Source organism: Alligator sinensis, unplaced genomic scaffold, assembly GCF_000455745.1.
Source record: "Alligator sinensis unplaced genomic scaffold, ASM45574v1 scaffold1322_1, whole genome shotgun sequence".
Classification (NCBI taxonomy): Eukaryota; Metazoa; Chordata; order Crocodylia; family Alligatoridae; genus Alligator; species Alligator sinensis.
Window position 1 is genome coordinate 1,968,139 of NW_005842116.1, and position 25,040 is coordinate 1,993,178.

Sequence of the window (25,040 nt, forward strand, 5' to 3'; positions counted from 1 at the left end):
ACGTGCAGATGTGAGATTGAGATGTGTAAGGGCTTGTGTGCCAGCATGGATGTGCAGGGAGCGTGAAAGAGCGGCGTGGCCCTGGTAGGACCATGTTACACCAAAGTGGGGGTAGAGGGTAGTGGCTGTGAAGATGGGGGAACTACATCGGTATTCACGATCCCCAGGGCTGCATTACAACACTGCAGCCTTTGCCTGGCTCAGCGAAGGATACAGCGTGCTGGTCTAAACATTAGGACCATCCAGGCCACACGGCCAAACCTGGTTGACCACACTGGGCGCTTGCATCCCTCCGAGGCTTGCTCTGTGTTCATGGATGACCACGTCTTGGAAGGAGCTTGCGAGCACCTTGCAGGACCTGGTCCTTGCTGGTCCCCATGCCGTTACACAGATCCAGACCTACATACTTCATGATGAGCAGTGACTCATCATTATGTGGAAGCATTCAAGCTGTACCCCTTGGGACCCTTGAAAATCAACTTTTAGCCCAACTCTCTTTGGTAGAGAGGTTCCAGAGGCCTCATCCATGCCAGCACTTTGAGCCAAGAGCCTCCAGCACAATGGGCCCAAGCCTCAGATGGAGGCACTGCAGTAATATTAATACACAGTTGCATCAGAAACACCTGATCTGATCAGACCTTGGCTCCATCCAGTGCCGCATCCTTGTTCCGACTGTGGCCAGGGACTTTAGAGGAAGGTGAAACCACACCGTTGAGATGGATGCAGGGTAAACTGTCCCATCACCCTAAGTCTCATGGAGGTTTCTAAGACTTAGAGGTTGATTTCAAGCCTGAAGCAACAACTTGAATATGCACAAGTCCCAATATTTGATACCCCCGGGCATTTGTCAGCATTTACTGTTACGGTGTGGGGGTCCATCCCTTGCTAAGCTCTTGAACTCAACAGTCTCCTGTGGCAGCGAGTTCCACAGGCCAATCCCGGGGGTATGAAAAACCACGGGAAAAATAAAATAATCTAATGACAATGCAGAGCCCAAAATGTTCTCAACAGAAAACGAGGGCTTCTGCCTCTGTCCCAAGTCTGGGTTTGAATGGCTGTTCTTTTCCTGGGCTGTTGTTCACAATCTTGGGAAATAGAAAATGCTCATCCCTGCTATTTTTTTGAGAGGAAAGAATTGTGTAGTACTGCAGTGGCCCCGGAGATTCACCACAGCAGATGCGCCCACACACTTGAAAAGAAAGATGCAGGTCCATAGGTGCAAAAATCAATAGTGCCTGCCCCTTCCGGAGTCCTGTTTCTTTGGGAGACGGTTTAAAAGCCAGTGCCCTCGCAGTGGGAAAGTGCACAGGATCGATTCAGATGGAGGGGCTGGTGTGACTCGATGCTGAATAAACCTTGCATTGGAAGACTTTTATAGGGAGAGCAGGGGAGCCGTAAAACACAGAGAACCCTTCCTTCCCATTCCTGTTTGCTGGTTTTTCATTTTATGGCGTGCAAGGGTCTTTTTTGAAGTGGGGGAGAGCTTCAGAGGGGGAGTTGATTCCTATTTTACAGCATATGTCAGAGGGGAGCTGGAAATCAAAGACCAGGGCTGGGATCAGGTCTGGCTCCTGTTTTATTTGAATCACAGCATTTGAGAGAAAAGGAGATGGCTTGATTGCTGTGACTGGGAGCACAGCACACTAGGTACCATCCAGCTGTCTCCTGGAACTGAACCCGAGACAAAGCATTACCCTCTATGGCTGATAGACTAGGAAGGACTTGACATGGGAAAGCGCTACCGATAACCCTGAAGGAGCATTTCAAACCAGTAATGGAAACTGGTGCAGAATCCCACCTGGACACTTATTTGCAGCTGAGCAGCTTCTCTCAGCTAATATAAGCAGGTCCTTAAATAAACGCCAGTTGATACGAACAAGCTTTGATCCACCGCGAGAGAGTCCAGCCGGCCTTTGACTGGCCTCGCTGAATCAGGTCAGGTTAAACCGTGGAGATAAGCTGAGTTCCCTTGCCGGCTGCAGTACCCATCAGCTCCTTGGTAAATCAGCGTATGACACACTGAACGCAGTTTGCTCAGACATGGAGCAAAATGCACTCCCTGCCAGCAAGGTCCTTTTCAATGCATCTCTGCTTTCAAGGTGCCAGAGGGGGAAAGGGCCTGGTTGAGGTATCTCCAGCTTCCAGCCAGCCAGATGCAGCTTAGCACGAGCTAGAGCAGCCGTGAGCCCCCCTGATCTGGGCAGGCCAGCCCCAGAATACGTATGTCAAAAAAGTGGCCTCAAGCTACCTGTGCCTCCTCCCTGCTGGAGCTAGCCAAGCCAAGAGGGATGGGACTGGGTGCTATTAGATTTTCTACAGCAGCATGTTAGCAAGAAAACAACTACTTCAATTTTATATAACAGCCCACCCCAAAGCCATTATTCTGGATAGGGAACGAGCACTGGAGCAAGAGGCAATACCCAAATCTTGTCCAGCATAGCTGGGGTTCAGTATTACCTGCCTTCTTTCCTACAGGGGAGCTCTTGGGATCCAGCTCCTCAATGAGCCACACCTGGGAGCCAGGAGGTTTTATAAAGAGGCTGCTCCCAGCAGGCTATGGGGGGTTGGAGGGAAGGAAGCTGGCTGGCTTGGGGGTGAGCTTTTCACGCATATTAATAGAGCGGTTCTCAGGTACCCCACAGAGCAGGCACAGGAGCTTATGCCAGAGCACTTTGCAGGGAGCACAGCTGACAATATTTGGTGCCCTGGGTGCTGCAGGAATGACCATGCACTTATGTAGAGTACAGAGCGCATGCAGTCAGGCCCCTTGGCCGGAGGTGGGCTTTTCATAGAGAAGTAGATTGCAGGGCTCAGAGCTATAGTTACATCAATGCAGTAGGGAAGGTGAGGAGAGGGGGATGGCATTGATAATGCAGTCACACACCCATGCCAAAGGCAAGCACGCTTTATCTTTAGCAGAGTCTCCTAGAGTCCCAGGCCAAGCACTATTCCTGTGACTCCCTATTAGGCGTAAGGAGCTAACATCCAGCTCCTGCAGCCTTGGACAGAAAAGTGAGTCTTCTCCACTGCATCTCTCCTCCAGGCAGTTCCATCCCCTGGGGAAGCCCTCACCCTGAAGCTTTGTAGGTGGAGCTCATCTATTTGCAGTGTCCACCAGTTTTTGCTGCTGCAATTGCTCAGTGCTTGAAACCAGCACCTGTGCTTTGGGGAGGTGGCTGGCAAAGGGATATGGTGACATGTAGTTGAAGGGGACCCTTGGGTTACTTCAGGAAAGCTCACACTGACAGCTTCACTGCACAGGCACCAAACCCTATAGCAATCAGATCTGCAGAATGTCATCTGTCCATCACTCATTACCCATTCTCTGCCCGTCATTCATTATTACTGATTCCCTGCCTGTCACTCATGATTAGCACCGGCACTGCATAGGAGCTGGTCAATTGGTGTAATGGATCTAGTAATTGCAGCTAATAGAGAAGCTAAAGAAGAGATGTGATTAGCAAAGGGCCCACAGAGAGGAGCTTGCTTCATACAGCCGCAATTTCATTATTTATTGAGGGGCTCATAGCATCTCTAAAGCCCCATCCTTGATTAAGGCCCTTTTGTGTTAAATGCTGTATATACACACACAGACACTGTCATTTCCCTAGAGATTGACTTTGCAGTCTATTAGCAATTCCCTGAGCCAGCCAGTTCCCAAAATGCTTAGTGATTTTTAGAGGTACAGTATATCGCATGTAATGGTATGTCCTGCCACACGATGAGAGGTGTAGCAGTAAGTGGCTGGTGCTTGCGGAGCCCCCTCGTGGCATTGCCATAATATTTAGTACTGGAGACTACTATTCTCAGCTGCCTTATGAGAAAGCTGGGAGTCTGTCGTGAGCGCCAAAAGTAAAGCCTGGAGGATTATTAGCATCAGACTGAAATGCCTAGTGTTCCCTTTCTTCTACAAAAAAAAAAGAAAAAGCCTTGCCTGTGTATACAATGAAGAGGAGTTAACTAAAGCTGAGGCAATCCTAACTCAGCCTTGGGGTAGGCAATAGAAGGGAAAAACTAAGGATTGATTATATAAGCCTTCATTTAGTTGTTTTAATAAATCTGCGAACTACTTGGCTAAGTGGTATAAATGCACAGGAGGGCGTGATGGGTGCAAAGTCAATGATGGATTGAGCCCATGAGGGGCACAGAAGTCTATATGGGGGCAGAGAGAGCCTATGTACCATAACATGAATTTCAGAAACGGTGTTTTTGTGCTCATAAAAGTGACTTGTAGAGAAGCCCATGCCCCAGAGCTGCCCTGCTCTTTTGGCAAATAGAGGGGCAGGTTACAGAGTCCAGATCCTGCCCCCCTCTACTCTTGTTTCCTACAGATCTCATTTGCTTGCAGTGAGTTTGGTTATAATATACTACTTGTTTCTGCATCCACTTCTATATGGTGCTTAGCATCATGGTATCCAACAGGGGGGATAATAAGAGTTGAAAATCAAGCCCAGTTCATTGTCACCTGCTCCCACAGACACCCGAGCCCCCGGTAAAGAGGCTTGAGAGCCTCATGCTGAAACAGCCTCCTCTACTCCTCCCTGTGTCTGCCACCTGACGCCTTTCCCTCCTGGGTTTGGCCGTAAGGGAACACACCAACACAGAAACACTGAGTCCTACTGTAACCCCACATCCCTTTCTAGCATCCTCTCCTCCCATAGCAGCCACCCATACAAAAATTAGTGGCAAAGACTAAGCAGCATAAATTACCAAGAGGGAAAGGTATGAGAAGTAGAGCCTGGGCTCCATTATGAGAAACAGGAGCCCAAGTGATTGAGATGCATGCTTTTGGACTTCAAGGGCCTTGGTTAAAACCATGCCTTTGGACTCAACAGGGTGAGCCTGTACCGGGACACCTTGGAAGGGGAGCTGAAGAAGCAAGGCGTGCTCATGGAAGGCAGTTTTCTTGGTTGGCATAAAGTTCTTGGCATATGATTTATATGCCTGTAATGTCTGTGGTCCTCACAAGTCTCCTGGGTCTGCAACGCTCCAGTTAAGCCTCCTTTCTCTGAGTCAGATGGGGGAAATGAAAGCAATCTGGAGGTTTAAGACATATAGGGGATTTTTCAATATATCCAATATCTCAACATTAGCTACCTGGCAGAGGCTGTTGTAGAGGATGGTAATTTAACCAGTTAGACAAATCCGTGGAGGACAAGTCCATCAGTGGGAATTAAACTTGATCATTAGGCGTGTAGCCTCCATGTTAGGACTTTCCAGGCCTCTGAATGCCAGAAGCTGCAGGGGGAGAGGGGGCAGATCAGTCTGCATAGGCCCTGCTTGAATACTCTTCCCCTTAGCATCCATTCTGAGCCCCAAAGAGACATGGGCTCCAGGGATGATTAACCCATGGTCTTACCCAGTCTGGCATGGCTTGTGTTAAGTTAAGAAGACTGGCCTGAGATCACTGAGCAAACAGTGGTTTCCCCCAGCTCTGAATCTGTCTGATCTTTTCCCCCAGAAAGATCTGCATTCTCCCCCTGTATTTCGAACAGAAAACAGCTGGTGCGTCAGAGCCCCCGCTGCACGGTTACCACTAGCAATTACCGCCTTTCCAATGGCAAGGGGCAATCACAGTCTGACTCATTCCCTGCATCTCCTTTCCACGGGGAGCCTTGCAGAACCCCACAATAATCACAGCGATGGTGATGCCGTGGGGGCGGGTAATCAAGGGGCAACAAGGCTTTGCAGTCAAGATACGTCTCACCCCCACAGGAGGCCTCTCTGATTAGAGTGCCCCCCTGGGCATTAGTCACACTTGACCGTGGAGCATCTGAAGGGTTGCCTGCAGGCTGCTCTCTGTAAGTGTGCAAGTGATGCATTTGCCACGATCTTCCTCTTCAGCAAACGAGGCACTTCCTGAGTTTACATCTAGCTCCCCCCCCACCTTTATTTTGTCCCTCTGGATAGAGGGAATGGATGGCAGGGTTTTTTATCTCTCTTTGAAAGCTTTCTTCCTGTTTTGGGGTCACACCAGCAGATGTTTGCTTGGATGTAGGATTCAATCCTCATAAAGCCCCCACACCTCATTGTGCCCCAGTGCTCACGCATCACTATCACTTGGTTCCCGGCCCAGTCCACAGACGTTGATTCTTTCAGCCCTTTATAAAGACCTGCTGGAGCTACTGGCCTGCCTGGATGTGGCCGGGGACCCAGCTGGCCTAGCAACATGCCCTTGCCCATGGTCCAGCAGCAGCTCTTTCAAAGGAAGGTGCATGAAGTTTTGCAGGGAACAGTTATGGGATAATTTCCCTTGGGGACACATTTCTCCTTGACCCAATTAGTTGGCTTATGCCTCCAAGCCAAAATCCCCTTCCAACAGCCTTGTTGTATTGTTTTTTTCCTCCAAATACCCTATTACACCACACTTGCATTCTGCCCTGACTAACCAGACTGAATCTAAGCTGCTTTCCTCTCTAGCTCTAACATTAGCCATTTAATTTAGCTGAGACGGGTCCAAGACAAGATGCCTGGTATCTAGGCCTGAACATGCCCGAAGTCCAGGGAACATGGAGATCCAGAGGCCTGGGCTGGCTAAGGGACCCGTCCCAATGCTTGGAACAGGCCCTGAGACACTAAAATCTGGAGGATGCTGATTTCCAAAGTCTTCACTCAGACTCTTCTCTGTTTTTTAATGGAGCTCAGTAAAGAAAGGGATGATCGGCATTTGTATGACAGCAGTGTCTAGAAGATGCTGTTGAGATCAGGACATCACACATTCACATAGCAAGAGATAGGCCCAGCCCCAAGGAACAGCCTGGACAGACAAGATAGACAAAGGATGGGAGAGGAGAAGTATGAATCAGACCCCTTGTATAGAAAAGAGGAGGTGCAGAAATGACACAATATTCCCGAAGTCCCACATATAGCCTGCAGCAGAGCCAAGAGCTCAGCCCTGATCTCCCCTGCTCGGTGCTTCAAGCACGACACCAGCCTTCCCCTTGTGCTCTCCGTCAGCCTTTCCCTCCATCTCGCGTGTTTGCCCTTTGCACGATTCTCCTCTCACACACCCTTGTTTGGTCTCTTTCAGGAATGACCTTGAGGAGGAACCCCAAAAATGCAGCCACGTGCCAAAATGATTGGCTTCGGGAGGAGAAAGAGGAGAAGCTTTGACTAGAGGCCCACGCGCTGCCCAGCGTATTATGACCTCTTCCACTGGGAAGGCCAAGCTGGGCCGCCTTCCACGGGGACACTAGCACCCTGGGAGCACACTGTGAAGGGTAGAAGGGCCTAGTGGGGCGTGGGTTTTTTCTGCTTGCTCTGCTTCCGCCACGCCGTCTCCCCATGCCCAGTTCTGGATGTGCCCAATGAATGTTTTCATCTTGGGAGGAGCTCGGTCTTGCCCATTAAAAATGAGACACTTTCAAATGAACTTGCTTTTCCTCTGTGTGGCAACTGTTGCAGCCATCCCCATCGTGCCCTGGAAGGTCAAATGCCCACTGCAGTGCATCTGCCAGATCAGGCCATGGTACACCCCCCGATCCGCCTACAGGGAGGCGACCACTGTGGACTGCAATGACTTGTTCATCTCCACGGTGCCTGAGAGCTTGCCAGAGGGGACCCAGACCCTGCTCTTGCAAAGCAACAACATCGCTAGGATCGACCAGAGTGAGCTGGACTATCTGAAAAATCTCACCGAGCTGGACCTGTCGCAGAACAGCTTCTCCAGCGTCTGGGACTTCGGCCTGAAGAGCATGCCCCAGCTGCTGAGCCTCCACCTGGAAGAGAACCAGCTGGCCGAGTTGCCCGATAACAGTTTCTCTGGCCTGGCCAACCTCCAGGAGCTGTACCTGAACCACAACCAGCTGCGCAGGATTTCCCCCAGGGCCTTCTCAGGGCTCAATAACCTCCTTCGACTCCACCTGAACTCGAATCTGCTGAGGACAGTCGACAGCCGCTGGTTCCAGATGCTCCCCAGCCTAGAGATCCTCATGATCGGGGGCAACAAGGTGGATGCCATCTTGGATATGAACTTCAGGCCACTGTCGAACCTGAGGAGCTTGGTTCTGGCTGGGATGAACCTGAGGGAGATCTCAGATTATGCCCTGGAGGGCCTGAGGAGCTTGGAGAGCTTGTCCTTCTATGACAACAAGCTGATGAACGTCCCCAAACGGGCACTGCAGCAAGTCCCCGGCCTTAAATTCCTGGACCTGAATAAAAACCCGCTACAGAGGATTAAGCAGAGTGACTTCACCAACATGCTGCACCTCAAGGAGCTGGGACTGAACAACATGGAGGAGCTGGTTTCCATAGACAAGTTTGCCTTGATCAACCTCCCGGAGCTGACCAAGCTGGATGTGACCAACAACCCCAAGCTGTCTTTCATCCACCCCAGTGCTTTCCACCACCTCCCCCAAATGGAAACCCTCATGCTCAACAACAACGCCCTAAGTGCCTTGCATAAGCAGACAGTAGAGTCCCTACCCAACCTGCAGGAGATCAGCATCCACAGCAACCCCATCCGCTGCGACTGCGTCATCCGCTGGGTCAACAGCACCGAGAACCACATCCGCTTCATCGAGCCGCAGTCCACGCTGTGCGCCGAGCCCCCGGACCTGCAGAGGAGGCACATCCGGGACGTGCCCTTCCGGGAAATGACCGACCGGTGCCTACCCCTCATCTCCGCCAAGAGCCTCCCCTCCCGCGTGGAGGTGGCAGACAGCGAGAACATCTCACTGCACTGCAGGGCCCTGGCAGAACCCGAGCCGGAGATCTACTGGGTCACACCGTCGGGGGTCAAGTTGATCCCGTACTCTGAAGATGGGAGGTTCAAGGTGCACCCTGAAGGGACTCTGGAGATTCACCAGATCACTGCACGGGAGGCTGGGTTGTACACGTGCGTGGCCCACAACCTCATCGGTGCCGACACGAAGACCATCAGGCTGACAGTCAACAGCTCCTTCCCTGTCAGCGAGGACAGCCTGGAGCTCCTGGTGAAGGAAGTCCAGGCCTATCACATCCTGGTGACGTGGAAGCCGCACCTCAACACCGTCTCCTCTAACCTCACCTGGTCCAGCTTTGCTTTCAGCTCCAGCTTGGACCTCACCAACGTAGCTCGGATCCCTGCGGGCACCCACACATACAACATCACCCGGCTCCACCAGGACACTGAATACTGGGCCTGCCTTCACGTGGTATTTGTAGACTTGCAGACCAAGGTGGCCTGTGTGAATGCCAGGACTAAAGAGGCCAGCTATCGCTATAGGTACCTGGAGAGTAGGCAGAGCATCTTGACGGTGCTGGCCCTTTGCATCTTGCTGCTCTCCATCAGCCTCATAGGCCACTATGGCTTCGGTTCCTTCAGGCCACAGCCTGGGAGCCCGGAGAAGCTGCTCCCCCACTGCATACCATGGAAGCCGGGTTCTTCCTCGGTGCGCGTGGTCTATCCTCCTTTCATCCAACCCTGGGATCAAGGGCAGCATGGGGACAAGCTTCTCGCTGTGGAAGTGCAAGCAACGCCCCTGGACTCTTGAAGGTCACCCTGCTGAAGCATGGTGGGGACAGTGTGAGGGGCGGAGGGAAGGCAGGAGAAACTGGATTTTTTTTTATTTTTTTTTTACCAAAAAGCGGGGGAAAAATTAAAAAAAAAAAAAAAGACCTGACCGACGAACACAGCAGCATGGCAGACAGAGCAGGCATGGCCCCCAGGGTAGGCCTTGCCATGTGCCTCTGCCCACGTGCCCCACCCAAGTCACCCCTCAACCTTTGGCCAAACAGATTGTCTCCCTTACAGACAACGCTCTGGTGCAGAGGGAAAGGTCCACGAGCAAAGCTCGTCCGGAGATAGGGCATGGAGGGCAATGCCCAGAGCAGAAAGCCTGAGCTGGGGAGCACCTTGCTCTGCTTGTGAACAGCCATACAGTTGACCCTGCCCATGTTCTCCAGCAACCCAGCTGCCACGAGCCCAGTCGGACAGTCCCTGTCTTGGAAATACAAAAAAGGCCTTTCCCTGGGGATAGGATCTTTTTCATTTTTGCCCTCTGAGCAGCCATTAATACCCATAAATCCAACCTGCCAACCCCCTTTCTACACCAGGTTTTTGCTCACTTGCGGTCACCTTCAGGAACCTGGGGGAGGGAAAGGTGATGACTGGGGCTAGCGAAACAAAAAAAGAAATGATGATGATGATGATGATGCATCTCCAAATTGCCTAGCAACAACTTCCTGGATCTGGCCGAATTCTGCTGGGAAAAGCCAATTGGATGCTGTAACCCAAGAGCTTAATTTCAAGGCTATTTTGTAAACTTTTGTGGATAATGTTACAAAAAGAAAAAAAAAAAGTGGGGAGGGGAAAAGGAAATTCTTGCTTTTCTGTTTTTGTAAAAAAAACAACCCACACAAAATCCTTTGTACACTGGTCTATAGCTAGAAGGCTTCATGCTAGAAAAACATGGCTTCAGATACAGGCAGGGGGGATGGATAGATGGGGAGAAGGGGGAGGAAACTTTGATGTGAGAGAGGTTCCAAGAACAAAGTCTCATCTTTGAGAACGGCTTCACTTTGCCCTCTGCGCACATCCCACCGCATAACTTGCAACATCTCAGGAGATGAAAGAGGACGGAGTCTTTATGGGGTGGGGAGAGAGGATGAACATTCAATTCGCCAGTGCTGTCATCGCCTCTCTTTGTCTGATAAGCAATTAAAATTGCAAATGAAACACACCAGTGGACAACGTGAGTCCCCCCTGTCTGTTTCTTATTACGCCAAACCAAAAGAGGCTGCCGTGCGTAGAATTGGAGATCGGCGAGGCTGGGGAAGCAATTTCTCTTCCCTAGCGACCTAAAGAGCGTTTCTTTTGTTGTTGTTTTAAATCCATATTTAATTTTAATATTCCAAGGTACCAGATTTAATGTTTGGGGGACCAAATAGAAAGAGAGAGAGAGATTGAAAAGATAGATGAGTTAATCAAGAGAGAAATAAACAGATGTCTGGAGAGATAGCAAGAAGCTGTCAGAAAAGGGTCAGTGGAAACTGATGCCAATCTTGTCACTGGGAAGAACAGTGCTCATGGTTGTAGATGTGGTTTTGCTTCCCAAATGCTGGGAGAGATGATAAATGCATGCTTGTCCTCAGAGGCAGGAATAAGGCTTTAGACCCACCGTCTATCGGCTGGCTGACAAAGCGCTTGTTCCAAGTGAAAAGGGGTGGAGGGGACAGATGGCAGTTTGAACTGGGCACTTGCACAGACTGATCCGAGACAGCATCACCTCTCTCTGCACCGTCTTTGTAAAGACCTACCATCAGACATGTTCTTGCGGTAGCACATTCAGACGGGGCCAAAGCCCCATAAGGCTCCCTGTAGGCTGAGAGCAGTTGTACCCCATGAGGCAAATGCCAGCCCTAAGGAGGAATATTGGCACTGAAGCACGAGGAAGGAAGACTGAAGTCATGGCTTTGTAATATGGTCATGTGGCAGAGGTAGCACAGAGAAGAATTGGATCCCAGATCCAGTTCGTGTAGATCCACACAAGAAAATCCCTCCCCAGTTTGGCTTGGGCACAGGTCTTTGTGCCCAGGAGCATTCCCGAGTAGGGAGTTCAGGGATGAGGTGCCCTGGCAGAGCTGTGGCTGAGGCCCAAAGACTGGGCCAGGAGACTGTCTGCATGTTGCCATCAAGGTTCATTAACAGCTACATGTGCAGGGAGCCCAGGAGGTGCAGGTCAGGATGGAAAGCCGTCTGCTTTGCAAAACAGCCACTCAGTTCTCATCCTGTTACCCGCTTCCCTGGCTAGGCTAATAAACCCTTCTCATCTGAAACAAAATGTGTCATCCCAGCAAATAAATATGATCCGCAGACCAAAGCATACGAGGCTCAACCTTGCCTCTGCGTCTGTGAAGGTGATGGCCTCTTTCCTCACTGGAAGAGGCCTGGAGTTGATTAGAGGGAAGAAGGAAAAACTAATGCAAAGTGTCCTCCACTGGCTCTTGGGAGCCCCGGCCGAGGTGACAATAGCAAACAGCTGCTTTCTGTGCTGGGTGTGCATGAAGCAAGACTCTCATCAAAAATTAAACCAGGAGGAGAGTCCCAGCCTCAGTACTGAGCCAGCCTGGTTGCAGCGAACAGCTGGGAGAGTTCGGAAAAGCAGCTGTTGTAAATGCGTACACATGCCCTCTTCTCACTCTCTCCTCTGTACCGAACGCATCTGGTGGTGGTCAGGTTAAGGGGGTGCCCAGACTTTGCTGCACGTGGGTCACGGTTCATTTGCATATACATCTACATATATCTGCATATGCAAAACTAAGCCAGTGCCATAACAAAACTCTGGAGCCAATGGCCCTCGGTGCAGGGACAGAAACTGTGTCCCTGCCTGTTCACCTGCAGCTACTTGGCTTTGTCCTTGCCCTGCAGTTATGGGGGACCCTTCAGAGCATGCTCTGCAATGCTCCCATATTCACCCATAGTCAATGAAGCAGCCAGTCAAATGGAGAGGTCAAGACAACTCCTGATGCCAAGCCTCTCGCATTGACAGTTCCCTTTGTTGCAAACCTTAGGAGAGATGCCAAGGACTGAGTAGGCCAGGAAGACTGATCTCCCCTTCTCGAGCCTGGAGAAGCCGCCTGTCCTCCTGCCTGGGAGCGAGTGTCTTGAAGAGGGGTATGTTGGTGATGCTTAGGATGTCCACTGTTGCAAGATCCCTTGCAGAGAAAGACAGACTTCCATGCATGCATTGGCTCTGCTGCTCTCTCCTGGAAAACGTCCATCCCTTCTGCAGCAAGACAGCCCTCCTCTGCCACTCCTCGCTGCTGCTCTGACAGCTGCACAAGCACTGCCATCCTTTCCAGTGCTACAGCTCCCTTGGGTTGTGCACGTCACAAGCACAAGGGGCTATTTGACCTGGTGAAAGCATACCAAAGAAGTTAGGTCCTTCCCATGTGGGGTCCCATAGCCCTGTGCCCCATGCCCTGCCTGCCCCAGGGTCTTCAGTGCAGAGAAAATCCCAACACCTCTCCCTGACCCCGAATACTGCATCGTGTGAGCACCAGGTGCCACTCCCGTGACTCAGCCCCAGCTGTGTTTTAATGCTAGGGGGGCTGTTTTCTGGACTCCTCTCTTCCACACTGAACATCAAAATAACAGATTGTCCCCACCACGCACTCAAAGCTAACAATTACTGTGTCCCCTTTCCAGCTGGGAGCTGTGGGCAGGCGTCTTCCCTGCAGTCCCAGAATAGCTCTTCTCACGCTAAGCATGACCCTTCTTGGGCTGGCACTGCTGTATTGAGGTTGCCTCCTAGCTGACATAAATACCGAGCCATGCAAAGAGTGGGCAGGTTTGGCCAGACCTTGACATCACACCTTAGAAGTCTCTGAAGGGAATTATCCGGCCTCATTATCACAGGGATTTAGCGCCAGGACATGGACCCCATGAAGATATGATTTATACCAGTGCAAAATGGTGTAAGAAGGGCTTTGACAATGCCATAAAAGTGAGAGGCAGTAGAGATCTATTAGAGCTCCTCCCAGCCAACGCACGATCCCAGCCCTTGCTGGCGAGACAGTCGATCGGCACAGGAAGGTTGGCTGCCTCCATTGGGAGATTCTTCTGTAAGACATTAGCTGCCAGTTCATCAAGTCATCCCCTTCCACCAAACCAGTGCTTAGGACACCGGGGAGATTTCCCATGGACTTCAACACAGCCATAATCACACGCACCCAAAAAAATGCTCATGAGTGGAAATGTAAGTGCTTGTGTAGGTCCAAGACTGACAATGTCCCTTCTCTTTGGCCACTTTTACACTGGGAAACATGCCAAAAAAGCCTCTTCCCCACTGGCTCAGCTGGAATCAACATTCGAATCAGCCGAGATAGACTTGCTTATAAATTTCCCCAGTGTAAATATGTCCTTAATTTAGTCCCTTTCCTCCCTGGTACATAAGCAGCTTGCTCATTAATCACTCAAGTGGTGATATTTTCCTTCCTCGGTCTCCTCCGACATTTGAAATGAGCTTGTTCCCACTTCCTGCAGAAATGTAGCCAGCCCTCGAGCAAAAGGAACGCCAAGCCCTTTAAAAGGCTGTAATTTTGTAAGTGTAGAGGAAAGGCATCTGTGATCGGTATTATCATTACTGCTAATGTTACACCAGGCCCGGAGGTGAGGGTTTGGGCAATCACCTGGCTTGTTTGTTTTTAATCTAAAAGTGATTCCTGCCAACTGGAGATTGCACTGTCCTTCCTGTAGTTCTTCAATTGCCTCTGGAGCTCCTGTGATAGCTCAAGAGCTCTGGAATATGAATTAATGCAAAAACACACCCTGCAATAATTGGCAGAGCTGACACTGAATTCTTAAGTCCTTTAGGAATCAGTCTCCCCCCACCCCTTATCTTTACTCTGGGATCACAGCTGCACTAGCTACAGTACAACCATGCTCACTCCAGCTGTGTTTTAAGCGGCATTGTCTAATATCTACAGCAGGGCAAGGGAGCTGGGCGGTCTGTTCTGGGCTGCCACTGACATACTATATGACCTTAGGCAAGTCACTCAGCCCCAAATTCCCAAAAGTGGCGGGTGGTTTTGGACACTGGAGGTCTCAGTCGCTCAACTGGCTCCCGTCTCTCTGAAATGGGAGCGCTGATTTTACTCCTCCTCTCTGAAGGGCTTTGAGATGCTCCAACAGAGAGCATTAGTTGACAACATCACAGGCTCTCCTGAGCATAGCAGCCCTCACGGCTGGTGCGTTTTCAGGCCACGCTGGTTTCTGTAACCAGCAGCACCCAGGGGAGCAATGTGGCTAACATCAAATCCAGCTGCATTTTGATGCCCCAGACAGAGTGCCCAGGAGCCCCCTTACAGCACGGTGGCCTGTTGGCATGAAGCTGGCATAGAGCTCAAGCCCATATCTCAGGAGCTATAGGAAGAGGCCACTGGCCTGTGCCAAGAGGTTAGTGGAATACACTAGCCCTCATCATCACCATCACAGTTTCTCCAACCAGCGGCTTTTTTTTACTGATCACTATGCTAGATAAAGTGCATCCCAGACCTTGTCCATCCAAATGTTATAGGGCTTCAACACAGCCTAAACTCAGCCACAGTAGAAGCATGTTCTAACCAGGTTTCACTCCCCAGTATGGCATGAACTGTTATTTCATACTGGTCCATCTAGCCAAGTATCCCGCCTCTTACCAAGCTAGAACAAACCCACAACGGCCGCCCAGACGGCTGTCCCGCCTCCTACTCAAATTCAAAGGATCCATCTGCTTTGGGCTCTTCTCCGATAAGATTCAGTCCTTTGGAGTTGGATAGAAAACCCAGACCGTTTTGCTTTCTGCTGCGGCATCTCACACAAAGGGAGCTGGGATTCCTTCTTGCAGGTGAGAGCAATCAGGCAGGTGTAGCAATCCTAGCTCATGTACCTACAGAAGATACTTTCCCGAAGGCAGAAGTCAACTCTGAACAGCAGGGCTACCGTGAAACCTCTGCACCACGTACAGGTTCTCGAGGGGGACCTACCTGCTTTTGTGCTGTCTCTTCTGCCCTCAATTCTTCCTAACCATCTCATGTCTTATTTGGGATCCTTCCTAAGCTCTTGGCTTCAGTTGCACCACCCAGGGGCACTGATTCACATGCCTGCTACATCCATGTTCTGTTTTCACCTTGCTCATAAATGCATTTCCCTTCCACCCCTTAAAATGCCTTTGCTTTTAACTTGGCAGCCTGACTTTTTTTAGAAGACAGATGGGGGGGTAAACAGTGTAGCCAGATGGCCTTGCTTTCCCCTGTTCAGTATTTGACAGTCTTCAGCCCTTCTTGTCTCCTTCCTGGAGCAAATTTTCCTAGTCTCTTGCAGTGACTCACCTAGGAAGGGGCAGCTTGATTTATACATGGGAAACCTCGAATCCGATACAGGCATTGCAGTGATTGCAATGGGACAACCAAAGCTGGTGCCTGTCTGACATGGGCTGAAGCACTAGCATCTGTGTTGCATCTGAGCATGACTCCAGCCTGTTCCCTCTCAATATCTAGCACCAGCAGGATTGTAACCTTAATTAGAGCAGAAATTAGGCATAACTCACCATGCAGTGGGTTCTGCCAACACACTTGAATTTTGACACGGCACATGCTGGAGCTCCCAGCTCAGCTCTGTCCAGGCACCTCTGATTTTCCAGTCCTGGATCCCCAGACACAGCTTTCCCTAGCATTGACTTACAGTCCCCCCTGATCTTTTAGCTATGGTTCCCCCATCCTGCTCTGATGATCCTCGTTGCTGACCTGAAGAACACGCATCAGTTCCAGCTCTGGGGTCCCTTACTGGTGACCCAGAAAACTCTTTCAAGGTGCCCCATTCATAGAATCATAGGGCAATGAGGGTTGGAAGGGACCTCAGGAGGTCACATCTAGTCCAACCCACAGCTCAGAGCAGGACCATCCCCAACTAGATCATCTCAGCCATTCCAGGGTCTCAGAGAGTCAGGAGAAGGCAGAGCTCGCTCCGCTTTGGATCCCCAGCGAAGAAGGCCCATGTGTGAGCGGTGGGGGGTCTAAAAGAGCCTTTCAAGCTCAGCTGTGCACAAGAGAACCGACTGAGCATGAATCTCTGAACCTGCCATTAAAACAGCCCAGCTCTGCTGCCATGAATCACTGCCTTGGAGGTGGATGGCGATAACTTTCCTAATCAGGAAGGAAGAGTCGGAAAATGAGCCTTGCTCGGTGAATTATAACAGCTGCAAAGTTTTATAGGGCCTCGTGATGGGGACTTATGGGTTCTCAGCCCCTCATAGGCTACATCCTGCGAATGAAGCAGTTATCCAGAAGTACTGGTGGGTGGGTGGAGGGGAGGGTGTTTTCTTCGCTGCCAGGCATAAGTCATGGAGAGAGTAAATGGCTCTTCAGAGCCAAGGTCACCTGCTATTCCTCAACTTCCTTTGCAAAGCCCATCAGCTCCTGAGTGAGCCCATCAAAAGGGGGATATCTAATCCAAGTCCCTTGAACTCTGGGACATGCCAGATGTTAACACTGGGGCTTGGACCTGGTCTTTATAAAATGAGCCAGGGCAGGACATTATCTCCAGTCCTGCATTTGATTCCAGGGCTTGTTTGCAACCCCCGAGCTTGGCAATGACCCCCGTAGTGGAATCCAAGCCCCTCCTGAAAAGTAATTAAACTGGATAGAAAACCCCCACAGCCATAAGCGCTGCTTGTATTTGCCTCTTCCCTGGCCTCATGGAGCACAAAGGACTTGGACTGGCCAGCAGGGAGATCCCATACGCTCTGTCCGCTCTGTCCTCCTCATCCTGAAGCTTTTGGGAATTTCACACCTGCGGTTAAGGTCTGGGCTGGCCACATCGGTGGGCATATGTGACCATTGCCTCAAATCAGCTTTCTTGATTTATGCCTTAGCATGGGGCTGCTGCCAGCCATTCAAAGAGGGAAAAGGTGTCTCCGGTCCTAGTTCAGCCCTGGCATGCGAATGACACCCTCTGACTCCATTTCATGATCCTTTATTTCCAATGCAAGTATCAGAAACATCGACCCCTTCCACAAATAATGCCTATGGGAATTTAGCTTACTCTGAATCTATATGGAGGCACGCAAAAGCAGCAAGAAGAGACTTTATGTGGCAGCAAAACCAACTTGCTTTGGTTGATTCCCTAGATTACTCATTTCACAAGCGACTTCGGCACTGAAATTGCTCAAGTACTTTTGAAAATGTTTCCTCTGGCCTTTCTGGGAACTCTGAGCTCTTTGGAAAGTCTGGCTCCTTGTTGAATGCCTTTCTCTACATGAAAAGTCATCCTGGCTTTTAATTAAAGGTGCGATCCAATATTGATCTTCTTACCCGGGGCAAAAACTGTATGGATACTCTCAAGCGATGTCCGCTTGATCTGTATCGACTTAGGCTGACATTGATTAGGAACGGGTGCAAATTACACTGAAGCAAGCACCTTTTAAACCTAACCAGAAATGTCTGTACAGGATTTGACACTCAAATGGCTTAAGACCTGATTTAGCGTCGCCTGATCTACCTTCTGTGCAGCATTGTTCTCTAGGAAGCACAGGATGTGGAAGGTCCTGTGACATAGTCTGCTGTGTAATTGCGCTGGCTGTATAAATGTCCCCACTGATTTCAAGTGGACTGGTTTGCAGGTAAGTATTAATAGATCAAATTCACCCCTGTGCCTTTGCACCGTTTAACTCCTACTGAAGCCCTTCTCCCCTCTATGGGACATCCGACAGAGCGTGACACCATCAATAAACATCAAGCTGGTATCTTTACCAATTTTCCCCACACTAACCTTATTCAGAAGCATCCAAGGAAGGAACTGATGGAGCTGCATCCCCTTCCTGGAGACAAAACTCCCCCCGCTTTTACTTGTAGGCATTTCTTATATTAACGTTATGTTAGCTGCGGTCTTATTACTAAATGCAGAGAACAGTTTAGGTACCACAGATTCTAATTGCATCTTAAATTCATTTCAAGGTCATTCCCTCCTGACGGGAAAGCATCCACCCATTGAAAAATTAAATGAAGCCATACTTGTTCAACAAGACTTTATCCTCCTCATTTATTTGGGGGACCAAGGATTGCAGAATGAAACTGTTACTGAAGATATTTCCAAAAAAGAGGGAGATTTGCTGAATAAGCATCTCGATACATGAGGGCTCTTTCATAAAGCACACAAAGGCATGGCAGGATGCAGACACTGGGGGATGAAGGAAAAAACTGGAAACAAGGCGCACGGTTTTCAGAGAGAGGGTAATTAACTGCTGAAATAGCTGCCAAGGGATGCGGGGGAGGTTTCCATCACTTGAAATCTTTTACGTTTGGTCTCAATGTCTTTCTGAAAGAGATCCAGTGGGGTGCAGGATTTTCTGGGTGATGCTGTCTGGCGGGTATTATCAGGAGGTGAAACTAGATGGTCCGAATGGCTACTCTTGGCTTTCGAATCCCTGAAGACAATGGGAGAAAGTCTTTGAGTCTCTCTAAGGGAGCACAGGCAGAGCAAGGAGGGAGGGGTCCATCTGTGAAAGGAGCAAGGATTTCCTATTCCACCTACAACTTCATTGGCGAGGTACAAGGCTTGTTCGGAAACAGTTTCTCCCCCAATCAGGCCGACCACCTGTGCTGTGACTCCTTTCCCGGGACCCCCAAGTCCTTTGCTGCTCTTCAGGTTGATTTTTTTTTTTTTTAATCTCTCTTTTTAAGTCCATTTGCTTTGAGAATACCAGCGAGGCACCCGGCCCCATTTATTCTGCCCTCCTTCTCCTCTCGCTCCTTCTCAGTGTAAACAGCATTTGTGGATTCATCTGCACTCGGCTTCCCGACCAATCCAACCGAGAACATCGTGTGCCAGATTCTATTTTAAGCACCTAATAAAGCTGGTTTTGGAATGACTCCGTTGTCGTGCCACTTCTGTTGCAAGAGCCTTGCTGTTGTTTGCATTGCCGAGACCCCCCCTACAAGAGCTTACATGGAGATTGGGGGTCCTGTCAGCGCTGGAGGCTTTATAGGCCCCTAGTCGGAGCCCCAGCAGCTTGCAGGGTAAATACACAGAACGGCGAAGGAAGGGCAGTGGATCAGAGGAGGTGAAAAGGACGGTCTGTGGCAGTGTCAGGGACAGCAGCCAGGTCTCTGGCTTTCCAAGGCAGTGCCCTACCCACTGAGCCAGGCTGCCACTCGCAATAGTGATGCTTCATGAGCCAGGGGTGAGGCCTGATTCAGTACTAAGACACATGCTTCCAGTCTTGGCTTCATCAGGGCCTGGTTTCGAATCTCTCCAGGCATTAGATGATCCCCCACCTTCCTTTTTATGCATCTTGATGGTGAACTCCCGCGCGCCTTGTGGCAGCGACTCTCACTTGCACTTGGATCTCAGCTGGGGGCTCCGTGAGTGACCCAGAGACTGGCTGGCATAGCACAGGGGACGCTGTCATGGGACCAAGGCCTGTTTGCAAACCTGCTGTGATGGGAAGCTGTGCCATTAGCAGTGACTTACATGCACCAGTGTGCTCAGCTCTTCAGCTTAAGCTTAAAGGGCTTGAAGGGTTCAAGCTAGCCCCAGAGCGCTACACAACAGGATTCCCTACAGACAAGTTTCCCAGGGGTGTTTCAGAAGCTGCCTGCCTACAGAGCCGTGAGATGCGCTGGCACCCTGGGGTCTAAGCAGAGCAGGGTGCAGGAGGTTCACCTTGCAAGTACTGAGGGAACCGTATCCCCTCCCTGGAGACAAAACTTTCCCCTTTTTACCTGTAGGCATTTCTCATATTGGTGTTACATTAGCTGCAGCCTATTACTAAATGCAGAGAAAAGTTTAGGCACTGCAGATTGTAACTGCCTCTTAAATTCAAAATGCTAATTGCATCCTACTGTGTAGTGCTCCGGGGTTACTTTGAACCCTCCAAGCCCTTTCAGCCTAAGCGGCAGAGCTGAGCACACCGAGGCAGCTTAGTCGCAGCTAATGGCATGGCTGTGAGCCTCCCAGGATAAACGCTTGAGGAGCAGTGCTGGGGATGCAGAGACAGGCCACTGCTCACGGCTGCACCTGGGGGTAACTGTGGGCAGGCTGAGAGGCAGGGTTGCCCTTTGCAAAGAAGCCCTGTGGGTGACATTGAACCAGCTGCAGGTGGTTCATTGAACAAGCTCGGATTTGCAGTGAACCACTGTGGGTGACATGGAACCAGCCATCCACTCCCCGAGGCCTCATCCAGGCCTCTCTTAGGGAGCATCCATGCAGAATGATGATAGGCAGCATGGGGTGAGGAGAGGCCTGTCTGGGTAGCAGCCTCCCGAAGGAAGGACTCCTTTTTATGAGTCCAGCCTTCTACCTAATGTTAGGGGCAACAGGCTGGGATTGCAGTGTGCCCGTTAAGGACTCTGCTGGACGCTGCCAGGCAGCTCCGAAAGGATGGTGGGGAAGAGGCTGGACTCTCCACTGAACTGGTGGGGCCAGGGGCCGATCCAGGGGTTACTGCCGAGAGCGCCGGTCTCAACCGGCAGATGCACATGCAGTGATATGGCAGCTGCCACCACACCCCTCTTTGCAGCATCCTGCATCCTTCTACCTCACAGCAAAGAGGGCCCAAAGCAATGCTCCCACAGCAGACATCCCGGCTGCATTTGTCCCAAAGGGCTTGACCTGGCCCCAGCCAAAACCCCAGGTCCATTAGTGAATGGAGTGGGGCTGATTGGTCAGGGCCAAGCCTTCATAGCACTTATTTACTAAGTAAAACAGAATCAGGTATCATTAAAGCACTACCCCTCCACCCCCCAGCTCTGAGCAACTTCCTGTAGTGTGATTTAAATAAAGACAGCCGATCCCTTCGTGAAATGTCCACAGCATTATCCTTGGGTTCGATGACATGCTGATGAAGCAGATGCGGCTTCAAACAACCTTTGAAAGAGCCATCGATTAACTTTTGTCTCCAATGTGCTTCAGAAGCCTCACCTGATGCTCCTCTTCCACATCTGCACCATGATCTCCAATTTACAGGGGGGCATAGGGAGGCTGAAGCACAGGGGTCCAGTGACTTGCCGTGTTCACACAGCCAGTCTAGATCACCCCCGGGACCAGAACCCAGGAGTTCATGACCTCCATCTCCCCCATCAGCTGCATCCTCAAGCCACTTAATAACCATTTCTCTAGTTTTCCATGCAGAAATTACTGAAAAAGATGTGAAATGGGAAATGAAGGGGAAATCATTTTAATGCACTTGTTTCCTTTTAGGGCTTTAAAGCTAAAATAGCATCTGTTCTCCACTGGAACGGCAGGCTTCCTCCAGTTTGTCCCAATTAAGTGGATGCTCTTGCATTTGAGTGGGTGATTTACCTTGAAATCAAGCTTCTGGAAAGCCAGGCAAGGGGCACAGGGGGAGTTGTCTGTGGCTGGGGATGACGACCCCCTCCCAAGCTCGGATTTGCAATGAGCCGCTTGACACCTTTCCAGCTGCGCTGGTCTTGACTCTGTGAAAACCAGCCTGTCACCTCTTCTGTGTCCAGCTAACTGTGTGCCAGGCTGTTTCATGCCCATAGGGTATCACAGCTCCCAGACTCTGCCATGCTACATGTTTGCTCTGCGCCCCAGGGCTGAGGTTCGACATGTGGGTGAGTACCGCAGCATGTGACATGCTTCAGCCTTTAGTACAATAGCTCTGTAGGGATGACTGCAACCACAGGCAGTCATGCAGCCAGCTCTGCAAGGGCCTTTCAGGAGAACTGCCATGATTTTTCATTTCAGTGGCACCTTACAAAGCTCCAAAGCTGGTGCAGGGCCGGGGGGCAGCATCTGGACCCATACAAAAGGTGTCTGTCATGGACTCAGTTGCTACAAGTAGCGTTCCAGCCTTGCAAAGCACCTGGCCTCCATTGTGACCGCTGCCACGGAAAAGCTCATGATCTTTAGCTAATTGGTAGGCCACATATGGAAAAATGATGTATAGAGAGATGCTGGACAGTGAACAGCATCTCAGGGCTCAGAGTTCAGGCCAGGACTCGGGAGATCTGGATTTGATTCCCAGCTCTACCACTTCCCTTCTCTCCGAAAGGAGCCTGGGGACCCTTCCCCAGCTCCCTTGGGGTAGGGCTGGGAGGATAAAACCTGGAATAGCTGTGAGGCATTGTTTGTAGGTGGAGAGTATCATGGAAATGCCACGGAGATGGCCCCCACAGGCAAAGCCTGAATAGCTGGGCAGGTCTTGCAGTGCAGCCTGTGAGCCAGCGAGCTCAGGATTTGTCCAAGGAAGCAAACCAATTCTTTTTTTTTTTTTTTAAGGACAATTTTCCAAGCCAAATCAATTCCAAATCCATGAGTCAGTCAAGAACCACATGTAGCCCTACTACCAGCAAACATCTTCCACCCCTACCTGGGGCTTCAGATGTTTCAGAGCAGAGGTTGCTCTCTGCTCCCTGATGTATAAATCTGAGGAGAGTTGCCCCTAGAGAGAAGTGGTGTTTGATGCCAGTCCAACTACATGGGGTGGGGAACCTGAGAGGCTTTGGGAATCTGCGATTAACCCCACGTATAATGAAGCATGTCAGCAGGATGAGGAGAAACTCCCTACATGTCTGTCCCTCCTAGTCCCTTCATGCTGGTTCTCTTCTCAAACTGCAGGCACCACAATGGCCCAGCAAGAAGCCCCTGGAGAGATGTAGATGGACGGGTCCAAATGGCGGTGGATGGATTTGATCCACTGACCAGTACTAGAAAGGTGAGATCCCATCGCACCTTCCATGGGACTCTGGCCAGGTGTGCAAGCCATGCAGGGCAGGTGGAAGCAGACTGGATCTCAGAGCATTTGTGTCCTGTGGGTTCCTGAGAGAGGCCAGGCTGGATGCAGCTGGGTCATCCTTCCCAGAGCCATCAGCAGACAGGACCTTGCCCAGACCTGAGATGCCAGAGCCGCAGATGGCAGGGATGGTCTGTGCCTTGGGAAAGGGAGCAGCCCGAGGAGGACATGAGGGCAGGGCAGTGACCCCTGGCAAGCAGGCAGCTCCAGCTGCCAGCAGTGACAGCTCTAGCTTGTACCTGAGCTCGCCAGCCTGCCGTCTCCTGACTAATGGTCTCCAAAGGGCAGAGCTCCACGTTCAGCTGTCAGGCAGACGCCGGTGGAGGAGATGATGGACAAATTCTCTCCACAGGCTGAGCGAGGTCACAAACCTGCTGACAAGCCAGGAGCCCAGCAAGCACCCAGGCAGGCCGGACTCTTTCCAGGGATAGCGGTCCTCTTTCTAATGACTAAACCAGGCCCTCTGAACCCCATCTATACATTGTTTGTGGTTATGATCTAAGACTGGCAGCTAGCCTCCCCACTGTGCCTGGCGCTGTACATGTAGTACGAGACTGTCCCTGTCCTGCAGAGCTCACAGTCTGGTTAGACCAGGCAGAAGATTGGGAGAAAACAATTATCCTTTCCCTGGGCTGCGAGGGCAGAGATTTCATGATATGGAGTCTATGGAAGAGCCAGGCTACACACCCGTTGTCCCTGATGGCTTGTCCTCTCCTGTACCCATGAGACCGGCTTTTCCCCCTGGGCTGAGCAGAGGGTCTTTGTGAGACAACCTGGTGCTTGTGCGCAGCCTTTGCAAGTGAGAATTCCCTTGTGAAACTTGGAGAGTATCACATCGATGGGGAAACTGAGGCACGAGAGGTGAAGACGCTTGGCAAAGTCCACACCGCAGCCACGCCGGGACTGGCCAGCTCCTGAAAAGGAAGATGCATAGATACACAGACCCCTGAGAGCTATTCAGAGGAGACAGACCATTTTCTAGCAAGAGCAAGTGCTCACAGAGCAACCTTCCAGTGAAAGGGCTTTACCACTCACCTGTGGAGCACATGCCCCACCCCTCCAGATGCAGCTACCTCTGGGGAGGAGCATAACACCCTGCTGGCCTCCTGGCAGGAGCAGGTGAGGGGTAATTTTTACCAGGGGCAGGAGAATACAAAGCCTCCCTGGGATCTTCAGCAGAGCTGAGGTCTGAGGACACGAAAGACTCCGCACAGGGTGAGCTGCAGAGACTCCCCTCCCCTGCCTTGAAAGACAAAGGATTACAGCTACCTGTGCTGCAAGCTGCATTGCTGCTCAGGGTCCGGATGCAGAGGCCATGGCTATGAGCCAGCAATGACCTTCCCACATGGAGCCCTGGCAAGTGTCACGGCCCCCCCGGCACTGAGACGAGGCCCTGTCACTAGTGCAGGTGGCAGCTGGAACCTGTGCATCCGTGTCACCTGTTCCCTCCTCTAGCTGGAGCAGCTCAGCTCTTCAGGCGCACACTTATTCCTCCGCCAAGCACATGCCCTGCATGCTGATGAGCTGTCGCTTGCCTGTTTTTGCCTAGCAGACATGGAGCAGGGCTGGAGCACGGGAGCAGCGGGAACTTCAGAGTCTGCAGCAAGCTCTGTGGGGGGGCAGAGGGTGGAAAGGCAGAGAAGTGCTGCTCCCCCTCCATGGGAACATGTGTGTCCAGACGGGCTTGGGGAGATGTATGCTCAGGTGCAGAATGAGCTGGGGGTGGGGTGGGTACATATACAGGTGAGTGTTGGTGTGCACAGCCTCCAGGACACTTGAGTATGGTCCTTTGGCCACTGGCATCCTGCTGTGGTCATCCCTGCC

At 51.1% G+C, this 25,040-nt stretch overlaps 1 protein-coding gene across 1 annotated transcript; it reads left to right on the forward strand.

Annotated features, from left to right (window-relative positions):
- The first annotated feature begins 7,041 nt into the window (after window positions 1-7,041).
- On the forward strand, window positions 7,042-10,721 carry LRRN2 (leucine rich repeat neuronal 2). Its single transcript, XM_006024769.3, has one exon. It carries the CDS (start codon window positions 7,299-7,301, stop codon window positions 9,471-9,473), a length of 2,175 nt encoding a protein of 724 aa, XP_006024831.1. The 5' UTR covers window positions 7,042-7,298; the 3' UTR covers window positions 9,474-10,721.
- Window positions 10,722-25,040: the final 14,319 nt, after the last annotated feature.

What these genes read in the sequence shown, in the direction of transcription:
- LRRN2 (XM_006024769.3), top strand. Translation starts at nt 7,299, where the DNA reads ATGTGCCCAATGAATGTTTTCATCTTGGGAGGAGCTCGGTCTTGCCCA.